At 35.3% G+C, this 22,112-nt stretch overlaps 1 protein-coding gene across 1 annotated transcript in view; it reads left to right on the top strand.

The window, feature by feature from the left end:
* The first annotated feature begins 1,469 nt into the window (after positions 1–1,469).
* The window catches only part of Toll-6 (Toll-like receptor 6), a 298,602-nt gene continuing 277,959 nt past the window's right edge, over positions 1,470–22,112 (top strand). The window contains exon 1 of the mRNA XM_089637476.1: positions 1,470–6,049. Coding sequence (XP_089493602.1) covers positions 2,145–6,032 — 3,888 coding nt within the window. The 5' untranslated portion in view covers positions 1,470–2,144 and the 3' untranslated portion in view covers positions 6,033–6,049. The remainder of the gene's footprint in view (positions 6,050–22,112) is intronic.

Raw genomic sequence — 22,112 nt, 5'->3', positions numbered from 1 at the left:
ACTGTGTTTTTTGGTTTGTTTCATTCGTAGATAGGTAAACAGATAATACATATAAGTTCTTCAAGAAAAAAATATCATATACCTACATCTAAGTTACCATGTTTTTAAAAAATAAATAACAAAAATATTATAAATTTAACACACACACATAAATAATGCTAAGAAACAAAATTAATCCAAATTTGTCATTAATTTCCTCGTTTAACAAACAGGTAGAATATAATGTAGGTATCTAAATCCTTAACGACCCCAGTATCCAATGCCCATTATAGGATAATAAAAGGAATTAAAATGTTCCACCGTGACTACCGAATTGCAGCTCTCCTTCCCGGGGATATAAATAATTGGATTTGTGCCATCCACTCATCTCCTATATCCTCGTTCCTACAAAATCTCTTGAATTACTCAATATCAACCACTCGTAACGAATTTGTCCATTTGTATGAGTTTTTACATATTTCAGTTCCTAATGTTATATACATCTGCTGCAAGATGGAAGCTTTTTTGTGTCAGTAGATACCGCTGCCTTCTGGAACCAATGAGACTACGGCATCCCCTAAATGGAGTATATTGTGAGGCTGAAGGTATTGGGGGAGATGTGGAATAGGAAGGTTGTTAAAATTTGGTCACCAATCACGGCTAAAACCATTTCAAGCAATATTCCGATTATGAATGACTGTCCTTCACCAGGACGGTACTGAAAGTATCTACCACTCTGGAATGTGCCACAAGTATGCTAAATATTATTTTTAATTACTAAATTGTGAAATAACACTAATACCTCCGCAAGGACCTCCGAATTCGTAGCCAATCACTCAACTACGGACACTGTCTGTTATTTTCAAGAAGCATATTTTGCCCGGAAAGAAAAACATTTTTGAGCAAACCAATATATTAGATATCTGATAATATCATCAACATTAAACGCATATAATAAAGGCCTGCAATATAACAAATGAACGAAAAAGATAAAACCCTTGACCAAAGCAATACCACGTCCAAATAAACTAAATCAATATAATTATTTATTTGTAATAATACGTAATAAATAAATTATATCTACGCCGATTCATCTCATTTTACGAAAATAAAAGATGGTTACCAGAACGGGTAGGTACCGCCTTGTTATTCATAAATATAATGATATCCGTAAAATGAATAATAATCATTGTAAGTACGTATCTTACGTAGGTATAAAATTTTAAAGAAACTTTTGTTTGTACTAAGAATCCTAGTATTGGTAGGTAGGTAGGTACAAGGGGAACATTTCTGGCTTTATTTATCATGATTTATTTTATTGCTTCCATGGTGGTGTGTGGTGTGTATGGGTATTCGCGAGTATTTACTACGAATACCACAATGCGTCGATGTTCGGGAGCTTTCGGATGTAGTCGGAAGTACTCGGGTCGCTCGCTTTCCCCCTCCGCCACTGATGCCTCCTTAGCCAGTTCACGAGGGGATTTCGTCAGTTGAAGATCGGTCCCGGTGACGGGTGGACGTTACTAAACTTTTCTTCCGCCGGTTATCGTTCGTAGAAATTAATTTGTATGAATATTTACAACGAGTCATTAAGTGTCGGTGTTTACTAGGAAAGAACTCTGAATGCAAGTGTTAATATAAGTTTATTGTTTAAGCATTTCACAAAATAGAAAAGTATTGAACATTGAAAAAACTTTCATAAGAAACACACCCCTTTTGTCAGGACATGACTTTTTGAGGGACTTCGAACTTAATCCTAAATAATAAATCTGTTTTTTTTTCTGATTTTTGAAATCCGTGTCTAGTGCTATATGAACTCTATCGAATAAGACTGTGAATTGACATGTCTGTGGGGCTGATAAATTAGCCGGACATTACAAGGGTTTCCTTGAGAAACAGAGTTGTGTTCCAACCCCAGGATCGAGAGGGGCTCATCTCGCGAGTTACGCGTTTCCATAGAGATGGATAAACATTATCGATTCGTGTCAGTACCTTGTGGACACTAATTTAAACAAATTGTTCTATAAATAATCGAGCATGATTGATCATTCAATCGGGCTTAATTTGAGTGGCAGCGAACATTGTATTACATTACGCGGCCGAAGTTTTCGAGTCATGTTACATCTGTGAATAAATTATATAATCAGATCATCAATCGGTTCGATATGGCGGATAGACGTTTCCGGTTGAACCTGCTGGCTCTGGTACTCTCCGTGGTACTATCCGCTCTCGGCTCTGACGAGGCGGATACGGGAGCGCTGCCCATCCGGTACGAGGCCCCAGACGACTGCCAGTGGTGGCTACGGGATCCCAGCGGCTCTGATGAGGTGGCTCTCACCTGCACCCTGCGAACCATCAACAGCGAGTTCGACACCACCAACTTCAGCGTCATCCCTTCCGAGCACACCACCTCGCTCAGAATAGAGTGCAACGATGTCATCCTCTCCAAGAGCTCCCTGGATGACAGGAGTTTCGCCCACTTGGTGAAACTTCGAGAACTTGTCATTGATTACTGCAAGCTGGGAAGATGGCCTTCCGGAGTGTTGACTGGACTACGAGACCTCCGAAACCTTACCGTGAGGACCAGAAACACCGCTTGGGCTGCCATGAGCCTGGAACTTGCCGCTGATAGCTTCCTCCCGGTGCGTCAGCTAGAGAGATTGGACCTCAGCTACGACAACATTTGGTCTTTCCCAGAGAACATATTCTGTCCTCTGACAAATCTGATGTACTTGAACGTATCACTCAATCGTCTGCAGGATGTGAGTGATCTGGGCTTCAGAGAGAAGACTGCGGCTCCTCAACCACTGGTCAGTGGGCAGGAAGACGGGGGGCCTCCTCCATCTCCGTTACTACCTTCTGCTACCCTTCCCTGCTCATTGGACATCCAAGTCTTGGACGCCTCTTTCAACCACTTTGTCCTGATGCCGGCCAACGGTTTCAGTGCCCTCCGTAGATTGCGTGAACTTCATATCCACGACAACGAAGTATCTATGGTTGCGGACAAAGCCCTTGGCGGACTTAAGAATTTGCAAATTATCGACTTGTCAAATAATAAAATTGTAGCCCTGCCTCCTGAATTATTCAGAGATTGTACAACTTCTATCAAAGAAATCTATTTGCAAAATAATTCTGTAAGCGTCCTCGCTCCGGGACTGTTTGCTAATCTCGACCAGCTCTTGGCGCTAGACTTATCGAGAAATCATTTAACAAGTACTTGGATTAATATGAATACCTTCACTGGACTCATTCGAATGGTGTTACTCAATTTGTCAAATAACAGGCTTTCCAAATTGGAGCCCAATATTTTCAAAGATTTGTACACGCTTCAAATCCTCAATATCCAGCACAACCAGTTAGACACAATTGCCGCCGATACTTTCGCCCCTATGAATAACTTGCACACGCTTATTATATCATATAATCGAATAACGTACTTGGATGCCTATTCTCTGAACGGGCTCTATGTTTTATCGTTACTATCCCTCGATAATAACGCGTTGGAAGGGATTCACCCAGAGGCGTTCAGGAACTGCTCGTCGTTACAAGACCTCAATTTGAACGGCAATGCTTTGACGAAAGTGCCGTTAGCTCTCAAAGACATGCGCTTGTTGAGAACTGTAGATCTCGGAGAAAATCAGATATCCTCTCTGGAGGAACCGGGATTCAGAGGAATGAACAACCTTTATGGGCTTAGACTTATTGGAAACAAGTTAGAAAATATTAGCAAAGATGTCTTTTCTGATTTGCCCTCTTTGCAGATATTGAATCTGGCTAGAAATAAAATCCAAAGAATAGAAACGGGAGCATTTGAATCATTATCTAATTTACAAGCAATTCGATTAGATGCTAACATGCTTTCTAGTATTCACGGATTATTTATACACATTCCATCACTTCTGTGGCTAAATGTATCAGATAATCAACTAGAATGGTTCGATTATGCTCTTATTCCACAAGGATTGCAATGGCTTGATTTGCACAAAAATAGTATCTTAGAGCTTGGAAATCATTATGGATTAGATGCTGAACTACGTTTACAAACATTAGATGCGAGTTTCAATAAAATGACATCAGTTACCGCAATTTCTATTCCTAGTAGTGTAGAATTACTATTCCTTAATGATAACTTAATAACACAAGTCGAAGCACACACATTCCTTAAAAAGAAGAATTTGACCAGAGTCGATCTATATGCAAATCAGATAGTGAGCATGGATCTAAGTGCCCTGAGATTGACGCCTGTGGATCCAGACAAACCTCTACCGGAGTTTTACATCGGAGGAAATCCTTTTCAGTGCGACTGTACCATGGAATGGTTACAGAGGATAAATAAACTCGATCATCTTCGCCAGCACCCCCGAGTAATGGACCTAGAAAGCATTTATTGCAAATTACTTTACAACAGAGATCGTACCTACATACCCCTGATTGAAGCGGAATCATCCCATTTCTTGTGCACGTACAAAACTCATTGTTTTGCATTATGTCATTGCTGTGATTTCGACGCGTGTGATTGTGAAATGACCTGTCCGACCAATTGTACTTGTTATCATGATCAATCGTGGTCAGCAAATGTTGTGGAGTGTTCGGGAGCAGGTTATACCGAAATGCCCAGTAGCATTCCTATGGATGCGACGGAAGTGTATTTGGACGGTAATAATTTTGGTGAACTTTCAAGTCATTCATTCATAGGTAGGAAAAATCTAAAAGTGTTGTACGCGAATAATTCTAACATTGCCGCGGTTTATAATCATACATTCAGTGGCTTGCGACGATTGACAGTTCTCCATTTAGAAAATAACTTTATAAAAGAACTCTTAGGTTTCGAACTAGAAACCTTAGAAAGTTTACGTGAACTTTACTTGCAAGGCAATAAGATACATTACATCGATAATCGTACGTTTATTGGACTGAAACAGTTAGAAGTTCTTCGCTTAGATGGGAACAGAATATACGGGTTGTCAGTATGGCAGTTCACGTTTAACCCTTATTTGGTTGAAATTGGTCTGGCGGACAACCCGTGGTCGTGCGACTGCCAATACCTCCGTAAGTTCCGTGGCTGGCTCCGGGGAAATGTCGGAAAAGTAATGGACTACAATAAAATAGTATGCGTCTTCAATAATATTACAAACGCTGTTGGGCCTCCGTTGGCAGATTTCAACTCGACAACCTGCTCTAGCTACCCTTTAGGAGATGCATCAATAGTTGAGAGCCAAGTGATAAATGACTATTTGCCCCTTCTGTTAATAACTGTGTGCGCCTTTGCGGCGAGTGTCGGACTAGTGTGCGGACTGTTTTATTACCGCCGCGAACTGAGAGTGTGGATTTACTCCAGGTGCGGGCTCAGAATGTGTTACAAAACTACCGCATTCGAAGAAGAACAAGACAAAGAAAGACTTTTTGATGCGTACATCAGTTACAGCGTCAAGGATGAGGGTTTCGTGGACCAAATGCTGGCTCCAGGCCTGGAGGCTGGAGATCCTGGATACCGGCTGTGTCTCCATTATCGAGACTTCAACGTGTCTGCGTACGTAGCTGACACCATCATAGAGGCGGTGGAATCCTCTAAAAGGACTATCGTAGTGCTATCCAAAAACTTTATACACAACGAGTGGTGTAGGTTTGAGTTCAAATCTGCGCTGCATGAAGTACTCAAAGAGAGAAGACGGAGACTGATAATCATACTGATGGGAGAGCTTCCGATGCGGGACCTAGATCCCGACTTGAGACTTTACTTGAAAACTAATACTTGCATCGAATGGGGAGATCGCCAGTTCTGGCAGAAGCTGAGGTTCTCGATGCCAGATCCTAAGAAATCCTGCCATCACCAGAGGTCTACGGTAAACATTTATGCCTCAGTGAGTCCGAGTGCGATGGAGCGGTCTAGGAGTCCGGGCTTGGCTCCGCCGCCTCCTCCTGGGAAGCTGCCGCCGTTCCTGCCCTCCTTGGGGGCCCCGCTGCAAGCACTGGGCCCCGGGGTCAGGCCCTGCCAAGGCCCCCCCACTGTGTCACGGGACCCCCGCCGGCTGCCGCAGCCTCTGTGGGCGTAGCGAATGATTCACCGCAGGTAATTCGCATTTCAATCAGCAACAGATCTGCTTCTATTCCCTCGCAAACCGTCCTTAGTATTTTTGAAATTTTATTGTATCGCAAAATCCTCTCACCTAGCATAAGAACCAATACATATTTAATTATTCTACACTGTATTGTATTATGTCTGAGTATCGGGTCGAATGTGAGAAATGATTTATACATCTACGGATGAACCTTGTATGTCTTCTAGAACTGTTTCAATAATATGTTATTAATGTGAGTAATATTACGTCTTTTGAATATTCGAAATTCCATTAACTATACGAAAACTCTTTTCGCTTAATTTAGAATCTCATTGTCTATGTTTGGTTAGCTTGTATTGGTTGACGAGGTACCGAAGGCGATATTGAAAGCGTTTTTTCCGAGTAAGAGGATTGTGCTTGCAAATTGCAGAATTTTGTAAAAATGTATTTATTTGTACGACTTATCAAAGTGCTCTATAGAATAGGCGAATTTATCGTTTTTGTATCAAACGCGATATTTTTATAATTACCATTAATGAATGCTGGCTTTTCATTAAAGTATAATAAATTTCTTTAGTTCCTACGATAAATATTTATTTTAGATTAAGTTTCACATTTGACTTTTCGAATAAACTTTTAATATTACTAAAAAGTACATTCTAATCAAATTAAACAAAGTGATATTTAACATTTATGTACATAAACTGATATTTTTTATAAGCAATATTATTTTTGTATTCAGAAGAGATTATATGATTTTCTTAATTTTGTGAGTCATTAAGTTGTTTTGATTTCTTACTTTGATTTGTAAAATTATTTAAAAAAGAACTTAAACCAGATATAAATACATATAACTCTATTTTATTTTGTAAATCAAAAATTCTGTATCATTTTGTAAATAAATCAAGATTCTTGTAAATAATTTATTTTGTATAATAACTCTCACCAAATGCTAAGAACATATAAAATAGTCGTAGACTTAAAACGTTATTGATTGTTATATTTTTTTTGTTTTCTGAATAAAAACGAATTTATCGAATTTCAACCTACCTAGTTTCTATTTTCTATTGTTACCTATACTTTATCTGTTAAACAAAGATCCACGACATCTGAACAGAGAAAGATGGCCGAATAATAAATTGTCTTAATTTCACCGACGCGACAGTTTGGGACCAATTCTGTCAGGAAGCCGTTATGCGAAGATGTTATAAAAAGCGGCCTTCTCACGAACTCACAACCGCACGAAACCTTATATTATGTTACCTTTCTTTAAAATGTCCCACAAAATAATGTCAACGAGATGTCTTTGTCTACATCTGCAATATGTGCAGCGGACATTTCATCGACTGTTGAAATTGACGTAATTTGAGACCAAAGCAAAGAGACGTGAAATAAGTTTAAAATGGGGGTCTTTTCTAAAATACTGGTTAATATGGTGGGTTTGTGCATCAATTGATGGGGAACAAAAGTGAACAGTCCACCGGGACAGATAAATTTGGGGACAGATACAACAGACGCATCGTCGCACACACTCCCATTCAGTGATAATCCAGATTACAGATGATTCGCAGTGGGCCTGGAATTCCCTACCCCTGTCTGCTGTCTGCTTGCCTGGTACATCACCCCCACATTCAGTATTTCACTATGCAACAACACACACAATGTTTCTCGAATCTCCCCTTTAAAAGAATACACATTGCGGAGGAAAACAAAAGAAAGAAAATGAAAGAGGTAAGACCCAGATAAACGGCAAACACGCAAAAGTGAACATTTGCTGGAGATACAAAACCTTTAGTAAACTACGAATGGATTGTAAATACTGCACAGGCTTATAATAATAATAATGAAATCTATTATGCTACTGATTTCTCTAAAACTATTTCATTAAATAAGGAATATTGCATAATATAGAACCAATAATGTAAGAAATCGAAGTTCTAATAATAACCAATAATCCATTTTTAATTTATACCTTTACCTACTTCTAAATTACTTCATTAGGGCATAATAAGAGAAACGTTCAAATACATTATCATTTATGGGTTTGTTAGGTTATTAGGAAGTTTTGATTACCAAATAAACGAAATCCATTATCGAATACTAAATTTATTTTTTTCATGTCGAGATAACAATTCACTGTTTATCATTTACCATCAAATTTTATGTCCAGACTATAAATACATTCGATACATCGCCGTTTGATCCCAAACATTGAGGGATTAACATTTAAATCAAATAAAAGTTAATGCGGCAATCTAGAACAGATCATCACGACTCTGTTGTATTGTATTTTGTACACCGTACTGACGTTCATGATAAATTATTGCTTTTATAATATTGTGTCCGCAAGTTGATTGTTACGTTGAATGATGCTAGTTGGAAAGTTACAACTATTCGTAGTTTGCACTGGTTAGCTGTATTATTTCAATCAGGCAGTAGTCTGATCTGACGCGTTCAACTACAGATAAAATCTGGTTAGACCAGATCACAGATAGCCGGCGGAATCGCCACAATGGATGCAAGCAAACGCGTGGCGAATTCTCTGCTTTTACGGGCAGAATGCCATCTGCCGTCAAACCTGAATCATTATAGGGGAGGTAGGGTTATTAGGGTGGCAGCCAGATTAGGCCAAAGCACGAGATAACAATGATCCCGCTACTTTTGTCAGGACTTGTTTATTGGCAATGTACAATGTCCCACTGGCGATTTAGCTCGGGGGTTCATATTAAAGGCGAACAACAAAGGGAACATCATGCTAAAAGCCGATTATATTATTGCGAATAAACAAAACCCGCAGGTTGCTACGGATATTGGACATACAATTATGAGATTAGACCCGAATTGTTTACGTGTGAGTGTTTATAAAGGAAAAATAGGAACAGCGCACTTGTAATAATGGATTCCATTCTGGATTCGGTCCGGATTGTAGAAATATCTAGCTATGAATGAATTTAAATTAACCAGAGACTATTGGTTTAATCTGGTTTAAATGAAAATAAAACGAATTCATCACATGCGAAATGTAATTGAAAGCTCTTTGATAAAATACCTGTTATTTTTTGCCTACTATTGGTAAATCGAAGATTGGTGAATTTTATAATAGTTTACAAAGTCAGAATACTTGATCTACTTTGTTTAACAGGTAGTAAGTACAAAAGCAGGTACATAGGTATTTTTTTTTTCATGTTCTCCATGAAACGGTTATACACCAATATATCATGGAGAAGATTACAAATATATCTGCTTGTATAGACAGAATAGGTACATTTTCTATATATTTCTACTTAAGCGACGAGCAAACAATGCAATAAATTACAAATATAATTTGTTTGTGTTTAATTTGAGCGACGATTTAATGTTTGAATGAATTATTTTACCAAAGGCAAATAATAAATTTAGGACGAATTAAAGATCGAATTAATTATTTTACCCCAGGAAAATAATAAACTTGAGCGCAGAATCGAATTATTCGGAAAGTTTCAAGTAGGTACCTAGCAATAAAAGCGGAAATAAAAATGTACAGAAAATAATTTCATCCGATTACGAAGCGGTTTCGAGAAATTAAAATCATTATATGACGATGAAACTACAATAACTTTGACTAATTTTCCTAAAATAAATTATTCTAGATGAGATTTACACATTTCCAATTTCTGTACAGAAACAAAACTGGATGATTTAAAAACTCTATTAAATAACAATAAATCATTACGCACATTTCTGCCACATTTATGTAAATTACACAAAATTTTCGAGATTGAAACAAATTCTTACTAGGTTATTTAAATTTAAAAGAAAAATTATATATGTCATGCAGAAGGTATGCGAAAATATTGTACATTATTTCTTATTTCGCGCTTTATGTTCATGTTCATTGGCGTAACTCGTTAACAGTGCACATCAAATAAAAATTATCTTAAGTGACAGCATGTCAACATCCTGATAAAATATTAGTCATTCAGAATATACCGAGAACACGTGTTCTCTTCCTAGTAGATATCATGACGGAATGCGATAATATCAGTATGTCAATATCAATATCAGTATTTGTATGAACACGTGTTCCACCGCCCTCATAAATCATTCGTTATAGGCCAGCAGTCTCATTTTTTTCAGGATATCGAATAATTTGACCAGATTTTTATCAGTTAGTTTTCTCCGTGTGAGGTGAAATTTGAATTAGTAATCATTAGCAAGATTGTCATTTACTTATCCAAACCTATTTGAGTCTATTTAAAAATGATTTAACAAAATTTTCTTCCTTTTCATTACGCACATCCTCTGCAAGTTGTTAACGAGGACTTTAAAATAATATGATGACAATCAACATACGAATTGATATTTAACAATGCTAAACAATAGATGGTCCATTATTTCTGATGACTATATAATGACGATAACCCGAATATGGTCGTTTACTTGTTCTTCTTAGAGATTCGATGGAATTTAAACCTAATTCTAACTAATGTCTAAATAATGACAGTTTTCATTGGGGAAGGTTTTGAGGTTAGGTTGTTGTTTGAAACAACAAAATTCTCCAGTACGACCCCTACCCTATTGTCAAGCCGACGAATACCACTATTTTGAGCCAAACATTATATAAATAGGTCCTACATACTAACATCTCAGTTAAACAGGGTTCTAATTTCACTTTGCCTTGTTTTGAGATATATGGTATCAAAGTGTGCAATGATCATTTCTCATAATCTATTTATCGATTTCTGATTTTGAGGTTAAACCTTGTGTAAAGTTTTTTTAGTTTAACATATATTAAAGTGAAATATTTAAATAGGACGTACTTTTACCATTTTAGAAGATACTGCAGAGAGAACCATATGCAACCAGCTTACAGTATACCCTACTAATTCATTTCATAAGGTTCTAACCACGTTTACCTGATTCCTCTCCAAGATAGGGTCACGTTCTAATTCAATATTTTTGTTTAAAATATGTTAAACTAAAATACTTTGCATAAGGTTGAACATCAAAATCAGAAAATGCTAAACCGATCATGAAAAATCGTCTCAATCTTTGACACCACAGAACATGGTGAGGCGAAGTTAGAACCCCATCCAACTAAAGTGGCGAACTACACAGTGTCTCGTAGAAACGATCAACTGTCAATTACAAACAAAATGGCATTTGCAAAACGTTCAAAGTGATGTCAGTACCTTCTAAAATAAATGGAAGCTTTAAAAACTTGATGTTAGAACTTTGTCATACTAATATCTACGGAAAAACAACACAAAAGGCTCTGAAAGTAGTTTTGGATATAAAAATGAGCAATATTAATGGTTTTCCATTCAAATGTTATTTTAAAAAAAAGTCATTTAGAACCTTGTCCAACTGAGGTAACGATATAGTCTTAGTGCCTAGTACATACATGTATACTGTATTATTAATAGACGGGTAGTAACTATGTAAGTTACATGATAATTAAACTCGCATTATTCTGTCATGGAAATCTGTCTTAGGTTGTGCTTGTCATAGTTGTTTTGCTGTAGTTAATTGACATCAACATCCTTGGGAAGATTTTGAACCTTATAATAGTTGCGAGATAAAAAAAATTTCAAGCAATATAGGCACGAGCTATTCTTTTAAATTATTGTAGATTTACTTGAATTTGATAAGATCAAAACTACCATCGTTTGGAGTCGAATATCAGATGTGTTTTTTTGAATCTTTACACGTTTCGTATTTTAACTATAATTCGCTTTGAGAATAGTTGACTTAATTTAAATTATTTATATTGACTTGTGGCAATTAATTATTGGATCATGTGGTCATTTGAATGCATCATGACGCATTAAAAAAATCATCCAAACTAATAATATAAATATTTCGTTTAAAGCGCGCTTCGAGCCTTCATCAACTATTTATTCAAATGATAGTAACCAATCACTACGCAGTTAATAATATCAGAATCGAATCTCATCAGAGGAACTAGACTATTTTTTGTAAATCGATTACTGTAAAAGCTAAATCAAAAACCCGCGGTTAGATAATGTGAAACCCTCACACATTCGTGGCGTGACTGTTAACCGCATCTACTATAAATCTCATCCATTTAACGGAGGCAAAATAGGCGGTGTCGAGCAGCGAGCAGCGAGCGGCGAGAGGCGAGCTGCAAGCACCAGGCACAAGGAGGGTATAACAAGTCGAAAGGTAAAGGCAGAGGTAGCAGCCAGCCCATATATCTAATCACATCTCTAGGAAGAAGAACGGGGCAGACCGGTTATCATGCTCATCTCGGAGGTAAGTGGCTTGCCTACGTCTACGGCCAGGGCTATAAGTAATGGAATACGGTGCATTAAAAAAATACGGAAAAAGGGCTTATTTTTCCTTGACTTTTTAATGTTCCCACAAACATGCCCCATTTTGGGACAATCTTGTAAACAATCAAATAAATATAATTATGCATTCCCTCACGTCACGTTGTGGGTTACTTCCAGCTACTTTGAGGTGAACTGTTTTTTTAGTGGAATCGTATCATGTTACCATACTTAATGTCCTTTCAAATCAAAACTTTGGAAAATATTTTTCATATTCTTTGAGATATTTTCTGTGATTATTGTATATTTGATAAACTTAAAAATGTATGTAAAAAACTGAGAAACATAACCTAGATACGTATTATTTGATTTTTTGTTTACGTTAAGAACAATGCAAAACTGAGAGCTACTTTAGGAAAATTAAACAGATATAATAAATACGTAACTTACCTTTTACGAATTATTTATGAAATTACGGAAACATCTGATAGACGTAGAGCCGTGAGTACCTTTGTAATAGTCACTTACCTCGATGTTATTGGGAACGGTTTCACTTAAAATGTAATTACTTTCTTTTCTGGGTTATTTTTTATTGTAAACCGTGGAGAGGTTTTTATGGAAATGATAATCAATCAAGCGAGGCGTGCAATCTAGGACCATTGCCCGGGCAGCAGGAAACCGAGAAGGAATTAGAACCGCTGCACCCGACCAAGTATGAAGATAGTCGGGTGATGGATGGCGACAATATATTATTACGTTCTAGCCTTCTAGGTTTAAGTGACCTTTTGCTTTTATGATCCCCCCAGTCTCACCCTTACTTGTGATTTTTCAGTATTATCCTTATGTTGTGTAGACAGGAGGAGTTATATAAAGGACACCACGTCTTGCGTTTCTGCGTTGGGTTTCTAAAGATAACGCCTAATTCCTTAAAAAATGTGGAAAAAAATAAGCTAAGAAATATTGAACCACAGGTGTGGTTTGGGGTGTTTTGGATGGGTGTTTATTTATCTCTCATTTTTTTAGTGTTAAAACTTCCAAATTGAATTTAAGTTGAATTTGATGACCCCGCGGTTTGGTGTAATTTATTACGTGAAAATAACTCGTGTACTATCTAAATAATATATTAATTAAACATCAACTTTTAAATCGCAAATATAGGGATTTGTTATCTAACTTCATCAGGTCGTAGGTCTAACTTCATCAGGTCTTAGGTCTAACTTCATCATGTCGTAGGTCTAACTTCATCAGGTCGTAGGTTTTACTTCATCAGGTCGTAAGTAAGTTATTTCAAACGACGTTTTATTTATAATTAATTTTTTCACAACAATAACTTCGTGTTCAATTCTTTTATGGAGAGAATACATAAAATTTGCCATGAGCTGATAGATGCAGCTGACATTTTTGATGGCGATCTTGACACAGTCAAAGCCAAATTAATTCATTACTTTTTAGTTATTAAATAACGAGTAATCATAATTTGTGCAGATTCACAATATCTTGTAAATAATTATTTTGTGATTACTCGTATATAAATGTCAAATGTTCTTTAAAGTTAGTGTGGATAATAACTTAACACGAATATTGTATATTATGCTTTATTTTTAAATCTTTTTAATTTATTTTTCAATTGTAACTGTTTTTAAATTTAATTTATAATCGTTTTGTAAAAGCCCAGTAGGCGTAAATAAATAAATATACCCAGAGATAAAATAATTATACGAATCTGATATATTATATTGAATACTATAAGTATAGGTAAATATATTTTTTATTAAACCTAATTTTCTTTAATCCGTGATACAAATAAAGTCTGCTTGTTACGAATATTTGAATCATTTCCATTAATAGATAGATACTCGATGTTTGAACATAAATAATATATCTTTCATGTGGTTTATAGAAACATGTACCCAAAAACTTTTGACTTGAATGATATAAATTTAAGAAGTTTTTTACGACTTGGATATATAAATAATAATGTCTCACGAATGCAAATTCAAATAGGTTGTTTTATCTGTTGTTTGCAAGGGGAGGGTGGAAAACCATCTGAATAATGTTAATGTGGAATATTAATGTTTCGGGACACGCAGCCCACTTCTTCTGGGCGTGTTTCACTACCTCTGCCTACTGAGCTCATTATCTATTACTTAGTGGACGGTTATAAATTGCTAAATAGACACATCACCCCATCACGTATCATGGAACCAGTAACTGAAATGATTAAGCATTGTGCGTTTTGTAAATTACTGGGCTGGGCGTAACTGAAATATCATAAAAACACCTCAAACTAACTGAATACTTGTTAGAAAGATAACGCTCCGGGTGGAATTAGTTAATTTTTTGTTTTTAAAGTAATGTTTCCTGTACGAACAAGGAAGTATTTGATAAACTTTAAGCCTTGCATATTATTTCACTTCCCTCAGTAAATATTTGGTACTTAACTTAATGACGAGTATGTCGTCAAAAAATATAAAAAATTAGGTATTATTTGAATTTACCACAGTTTATAGTCAATTTATTGTCGATTACAACCCTGACTTCTTCAGAGCAGTATAACAAAATCCCAACTATATACATATATATATATATATATAAATATATGTATATATATATATTTTTTTAATTTTTAATTTTTATTCCAGATCTCGGGGAGGGTGGTGCAATCCAACGAGCGCCATATTATACATACAATATATACACGGTGTCCGGAAACTCGTAGTACAAGCGGGAAACTGGAGAATCTACACCACATGGGGAACCCAAAAAAACATAAAGTTTTTTGATTTGAGCATTTTCAAAAAAAAAAAAAAAACCAAAAAAAAATTATTTTCGGCTATTTTAGGGTTAAAGTTTTTTCTGGTGTTTAGGGTTGAATAACAGATGTTTTAACCCTGCAGAGCAGAAATATTTTATGATTACACCGGGTTAAATGAAGGGTGATTTCAAAATAATGCTTCAAATCCGAGTTTCTTCATTTGTTTTACTTTCAAATAGTTTTAATTAGTTGGGTACTTTGATCTTCAGTAATAATTTATAAGAATTTGATTAAAAAAAAAAAATAAAAAATTAAATCAACTTCAAACTCGATTTACTCGATAACGAAAGCTCAAATAAAAAAAAAAATACTACAAAATCGACTCCAAATGTGATGTAGATTCACCAGTTTCCCGCTTGTACTACGAGTTTCCGGACACCCTGTATATAAAGTAAATTTAAAAATATTGGAAGATAATACATACAAAATAAACGAAAACAAAAGACAATAATAATAATAATACAAAAAACATAATGAGATTAAAGTTTTTTTATATATATATATATATATATATATATATATATATATATATATATTGCTCTTACTTTTCTCCTGGTTTTATCGCATAATTTTAACACAATTTAAACTATACACTTTGTATGTAGGTAAATAGTAGGAATTTTATAGCTGTTTGTTAATCCATTGAAGAGATTTATACTTTTTTTTTCAAAAGTTTTTTTTTGCGTAAACCCCACACAGAAGGCCCCGAGGAAAATAATTTCCCTTAAGGCCTATGTCATCTTTGGGAATACTGTGTGGAGGGTGTTTTTGAGGAGAAAATACATGAACATGGGTCTTGAAGAGATCAAAATTGTAGAAGGGAGTGAACACAGAAGCCGGCAAATCATTCCACAGTCGAGCTGTTCAACTCAAGAACGAGTTGTAATGTATACAAATGTGAACTGTGTACAAATGTGAACTGTATACAAATGTGAACTGTGTACAAATGTGAACTGTGTACAAATTGAATGGGCCCTATCACTTTGCCAACGACGATGCAAGGAAACTGATCGTTTACTTCCTTTGTCGTACATGTAAGGATTCTAATTTTTAAAATATAACGAAGCTACATTTAAATATTATGAATGACACTAGACCATCCAGTGTCCCTGCATACAGCGTTTGTTACATATTTACAACTATTTACCCGGGTCGAAGGGTTCAATGATTAATGGTTAAAGGGTCTCGGAGCATCTTCCATTGAAATACATGTAGAACAAGGACATCATTCTCACCTGACGCGTGTGCTTGTTTGTTTTGTTTCATAAATTTGTCTAAATAGCGTACCTATTCTCACGAACAAATATGAAGATTTTGAACACTTTTTGTTGGAGAAAGCTGTAAATTTACTGTTTAATAAGTTAAACATTTTAAGCAAAAATTCACTGCGTGTACAATAACTCGTACTGCCTTTTATTTTATTTATTATTTGTTGAAAACTAACAGTTAATCCACTTTAAAGCCACATCAACTGCCAATACTTATATTTCTGTTACTGTTAATTTAAATATATTGTAAAATAATCATATAATTTTACGGCGTCCGTTGTCAAGGGTAAAGACGCTCTAATAGGAAGCCGGAGGTCGCAGGTTCAAATCCCGGCGTGCACAAGTAAATTTTATTTGATTAGTTTGTGTTTTTCACATTGTATTCAGAGTGGAAGACCACCATTCAGAATTGAAACGTTGCTTGAAATTGCTTTAGCCGTGTTTGGTGACAAGATCTGAATAGCCAGGTACTTCTCCACCTTTCTCTTTGCCGTCTCCTTCTCCTATACCCTACCTTTTGCCACACAACATACCCCAACTGTGGATGCTATAGTCTCACTGGCTCCAAGGGGTTGGGAGCATTTGGGACTCTTTTGCCTTATTCTCATAAAAATGTATGAATAGGTATATAAGGGATATTCGTATTATCCATTTCTGTATCAATTTTTGTTCTTAACTGGAACGCTCGATTTCAACACCTCAAAAGCGTGCCAAAAATATTTTAAGACATACATTATTTTAAACCAATCTCTGGAAGCATATTTAATCCACTTATATTGCAAGAGTTTAACTCATAAAGCATGGGAGATCCTATGCACTCTTTTATACTCCGAAAACGAGGACTTCTGCCTACCAGAACGCGCCAATCAACGGAGTGACTCAACTGCTTAACGATTCTGCATTGATCATCGTCATTTTTAACATCACTTACAGACAGTTTAGCACTATCTTATAAATACTAAAATTGTCTGCATGACCTTTTATACTTAAATGTACCTCAAATTTGTAATCTTCTCCGTAATATGTTGGTGTATAACCGTTTTATGAACAACATGAATAAATAAATAAGGTTATAAATTATTTATTGAAATACGCCAAGAAATTCAATTAAATCTTTTTATTATTATTGCTGAGCACTTCGGAAGAGCGGGAAAGAAGAATAAGTGGAAACGAAACGAGAAGAAAACAAATTAAATATAGAATTCGTCGAAAGTTTTGGATAAAAACACTCCTCGGTTTGAGAATTTATATTATCCAAAGTACAATCATATTTGATGAGGGGATTTTCGAAACGGGAAAGACATCATAATTGAATTTTAATTAACTTCCTTTCAATAGTCCATTTGATGTCTCTTTCACTTTTATATTACAAATTAAGTTGCTGTTGTTGTTACGTATATTTTACTTATTAAATTTGTCTTTTTTACAATATGAAAATATTACTGTTTGCGTCGAATGATTGTTGGTCTGAACGACAGAAGTGTTTTGTGGGCATATCCGTGTTTACGAATTAATCTCAATTTTTATTTACTTACTATCTGGGGCCTAGAAGGTAGAAGGCCTAAGGTCTTACGCAAGCTGGTAGTTTTATTTCTTTCATAATTGATGAAAATCACACTTTAAGCGGTTATCTCTTTAGGGGTCTAAATATAATAAACCGTATCTATAATGATGCGTATAAATATCCGAACCGAAACGCGAGTCAAAACTCGAATTATGGGAAAGGAACGAAACAACAGCAAATCGCGTTTGCTTCATTCGTTTCCTGTAATTCGAGGCTCAGCTCTTGTTTCGACTAGCAAATGTTTTCGTGTTATAATAAGTTCGGTACTAGGAATATTCACCGCAGAAAATTCACAGCCCACAATTCACAGTGGAAAGCTCAACGCACTCAATAGATACAATAAAATGTCTGAAAAGAGAATTAAATTTGAATTACATTAAAATTAACAATTTCCTCTAACTTAACCTAACAACCTATGCTTACAGAACTGTTATTCCCAATTTAATACTTGGCTAATATTTGCACTAAATTATTTCAGTAGAAAAAAAAAACTTCCAAATAATTTTCCACTGTAAATTTATCGCGGTGAATTTTCCACGGCTAATTTTTCGCCGAGAATTGTGCGCGGTGAATTTACCGGATTCGCCGAATACCAATAAGTTCTATGGATCTGAACCCTTCTTGTGACAGGATCGTGATAGTGAACGTCCGTTCACTTTTGCTTATTTTATTTAAGTGGTGGTTGGAGTGTACTATCTTGTATCCCAAGGGCGCTACTACTAAGTACTTAAAACACAGTTTAGCCCAATTCTCTTACTTGTTAACATTTATGCGTAGGTATTTCACAGCTTTATAGCTCAAGATGGAAAAGGCCCCGCATCCTAAAAATAGTTGATTTTAGTTTGTTCGCGCCAACAGCACACGGAATTGTGGATAAGATTATTAATGTTGAGTAGTGTTAACACGATTCTGTGTGCCAGAGCAATTGAAAAAAAAAATATTTTTAAAGAGGAATTTTAAATACGATCGTTTTTGATTCGCGTAGTTTGAATTTCAAATTTATATATTTCTGATCGCCAAAATTACAACTTCTAAAATTGTGTTAAAAAGTACGGTGACCGGATAAATCGTCACAATGATAATTCATCACATCTTAAAAAAGTTATATAAAGTCATGGAAAGTGATGAAAAAAAAACTTTATTAACTGGGTTAAGTAGGTTAGGTTAGGTTTCAAAAAAAATATTTCATCGTTTCTAATGACTTTATATCACTTTTTAAAAGTATGTTGAATTGTCACTTTGTTGAGTTATCATGGAACCAAAAAGTACAGATTTATTTGTTATTGGTAAGTTCGTTACCACAACATTATAAGAATGAATTCGTCAGGCGATTTAAAAATGTTGTGTCCATTATTTCGCTCGTCATCAAAGAATTCAATGCCGAGTCTATTTTTAACCAGCCAGCGGCTAATACCTAGTTAGGAAATATTTTCGGTTCGTTTGGTTACAATAAAGACAATAATTGCCCAAATTACGTAATTTCGTTCGAATCGTAGCGAGAAAATTTGTCTTTATTTTTCATGACTACTACAATACATTTATATAATTCATTTCCGACCTTACAGTTACAGGTATGTTTCTGGATAGTATTAGTCGGTGAATAGTTATAACGGAGATTAGGTTTTAATTTATCTAAGTACCTACCTTACCTAGAACGCAATTCGGCTTCTTCTTTTGAATTATCACTGAGTGTTTCCTAGAATTCGAAGAATGTAAGAAATTAAGTTAAAGGTATCTACTTATATATTTTTTAAATGTTTTCCGCAGGAAAACATTTTTTAAAGATTACGTAGCTTGCTTACTATCGTATACAAAGAAACAGTGAACATCTATGATACTCATTCTTCTGATAAATTGACTTCTTCCACGTGGATATTTGAGAGTAAAATCAAGCTATCCATCTTCGTTTAATTTTCCTTTTTTTATGTTAATACCGCACAAGAGTCCCAACTACTCCCAACCGTCTGGAGCCAGTGACACTATGGCATCCCCAATCGGGGCATGTTACGAGGTTGGAGGTAGGGAAGGGAGATGGGGAAAAGGAAGGTGGTGGAGTACCTGGCTGTTTAGATCTGATCACCAAACACCGCAAAAGCCATTTAAAACAACGTTTCAATTCGGAATGTTGATCTTACAACAGGGCGATACTGAGAGTATCTTCCATTCTGGAACGTGTCACAAGTATACCATATAAATATATTATTTTAAATGAATAAATTGTGAAATAACACAAATTCGTCAAATAAGATTTGCTATCCACGCCGGGATTTGAGCCCGCGACCTTTGGATTGCTAGTCAAGAGCTTTACCCCTCGGCCACGGAGGCCGTAAAAACTTCGTAAAACGTCCTTACTACATAATGACCCTGAAAACGACTTCCTTCTTCCTTGCTGTGATTACCGAAAGGAAGTTATATAAAACCAATTTTATATTTATATACATTTATCATTATTCAAAAAAATAATGTTAAATCATTTACGCAAAATATGTTACAATGCACACAATAACATTCCTCTTCCCATATTTATTAAATTTTGCGTATTTGGTTTCTCTTACAGGAGTTTTAAAAGAGAGAAATTACCAAAAAATACAAAATACTCATTTTATGCATGTAGGTATTCAAAGTCCGTACCTTTCGTTAAAATGAATTTGATGTATCTGAGCTGATCGGAGTTTCAACGTCAATTTAGTAGGCAGCAAACATAACGATTTCATTTAAGGCGATGCTATACGTAGTAATGCAAAATCATGTGTTTTTGGTTTAAAAATTTGGTCGCCTTGAAATGCCTATGAAAACTGCTTTAAAGTTCAAAATCTCCTACTTACGAACTCATTTTCGGTTGTGATTTTATTGCATGATGTGGAAAATTAAGTTATTTTCAAAATGATCGAAAAAAAATTAAATATTTATGCCTGAACATCCACAAAATAAAATAGAAGGCACATTTTGGCCATGTTTTTTTCTTGCATAAATCAAAACAGGCGGATGGTGTTAAGCGGGGATTTAAACCTTATCGCCATTTACGTAAGGGTTGTTATTGATAGCGGCTCAATTTAAAATTTTACACGACGTAGTGCATCGCCTTAACACTAGAACGACCGGTTTCTAGTGCTAAATGAAAACTTCAAAAGGCCGCTACTGTCATATTGACGGCTGATCAGATGTGAATGTAATTTTATTATAATATACAATTAATAAAACAATAATTATTGAAATTGCTTACTTTATTTAATTGTGTACATCTTTGGTACACATTTCGTTAGAATATAATCTACAAAAATACAAACGAAACGAACATTCGGCGATTTGAAAGACGTTCTCAGAGATCAACATGAGATAGAATACTAAAAACTGAAACCAAAAGACAGTGACCAATCAATGTACAGATCGATTTCGAATGATATGAAAGAAAGAGATATACAGATTAGTACTCTCATTTTGCGAGATGGAATGGGTATGTTGTAAACTTGGAGAGAAAGGTTGTAATCAAACTCAGCTTCGTGGCCCTAACCGTCACATTGGCGATGGCGGTTTTTGTATGAATAAATCGGTTTAATTTAAAAAGTGAAAAAGATACGTAACTGTTTTTTCACCATAGTCGTTAAATCAAAAATCGTGAAAAGTAAAAAAAAACTAACGAATACTATAAACTTTTTCTTTTTTTTTGATTTTGGTAGAAAGCAGTCGCTTTGTGGTTTGACATATTAATTAAAATAAAACAATAAATTTGTTTGAAAGCACGATTTATTTTTTATTTTTTTATACCGACTGGTTTCGCTTAACTCAAGCATCTTCAGGGTATAAAATTAAACTAATCAAAAATTTACAGTGTATGAGCTTATATATATACAGAAAGAGACAAAACATATTATAAAGGAACAGTGAGAGAGTGAAATTAACATCTCAAATAGTCATAGAGAGAAAGAGAGAGATGATATCTAATTAGTTACCAAGTTATGTCTACAACTTTAAATAAAATATCGTCACATTACATCAAGTTGCCGTCAAAATGACGGCAACGGTCTCACTAGTATTAAACTATCAGAAACTACAATCCTAATTTAATCTACCAGTATTGACAGTTTTTCACATTTGATGACCATTTGACCGTCGTAACGAAGTTTATTTATTTGTATTATATTTAGTTTTACGACG

The sequence above is a fragment of the Hesperophylax consimilis genome, chromosome 11, assembly GCF_061612785.1.
Source record: "Hesperophylax consimilis isolate HC1 chromosome 11, BYU_Hcon_1.0, whole genome shotgun sequence".
In the NCBI taxonomy this organism is placed as follows: Eukaryota; Metazoa; Arthropoda; class Insecta; order Trichoptera; family Limnephilidae; genus Hesperophylax; species Hesperophylax consimilis.
The sequence above is the reverse complement of the archived record's forward strand: the minus strand, read 5'-3'. Positions and strand labels throughout refer to the sequence as shown.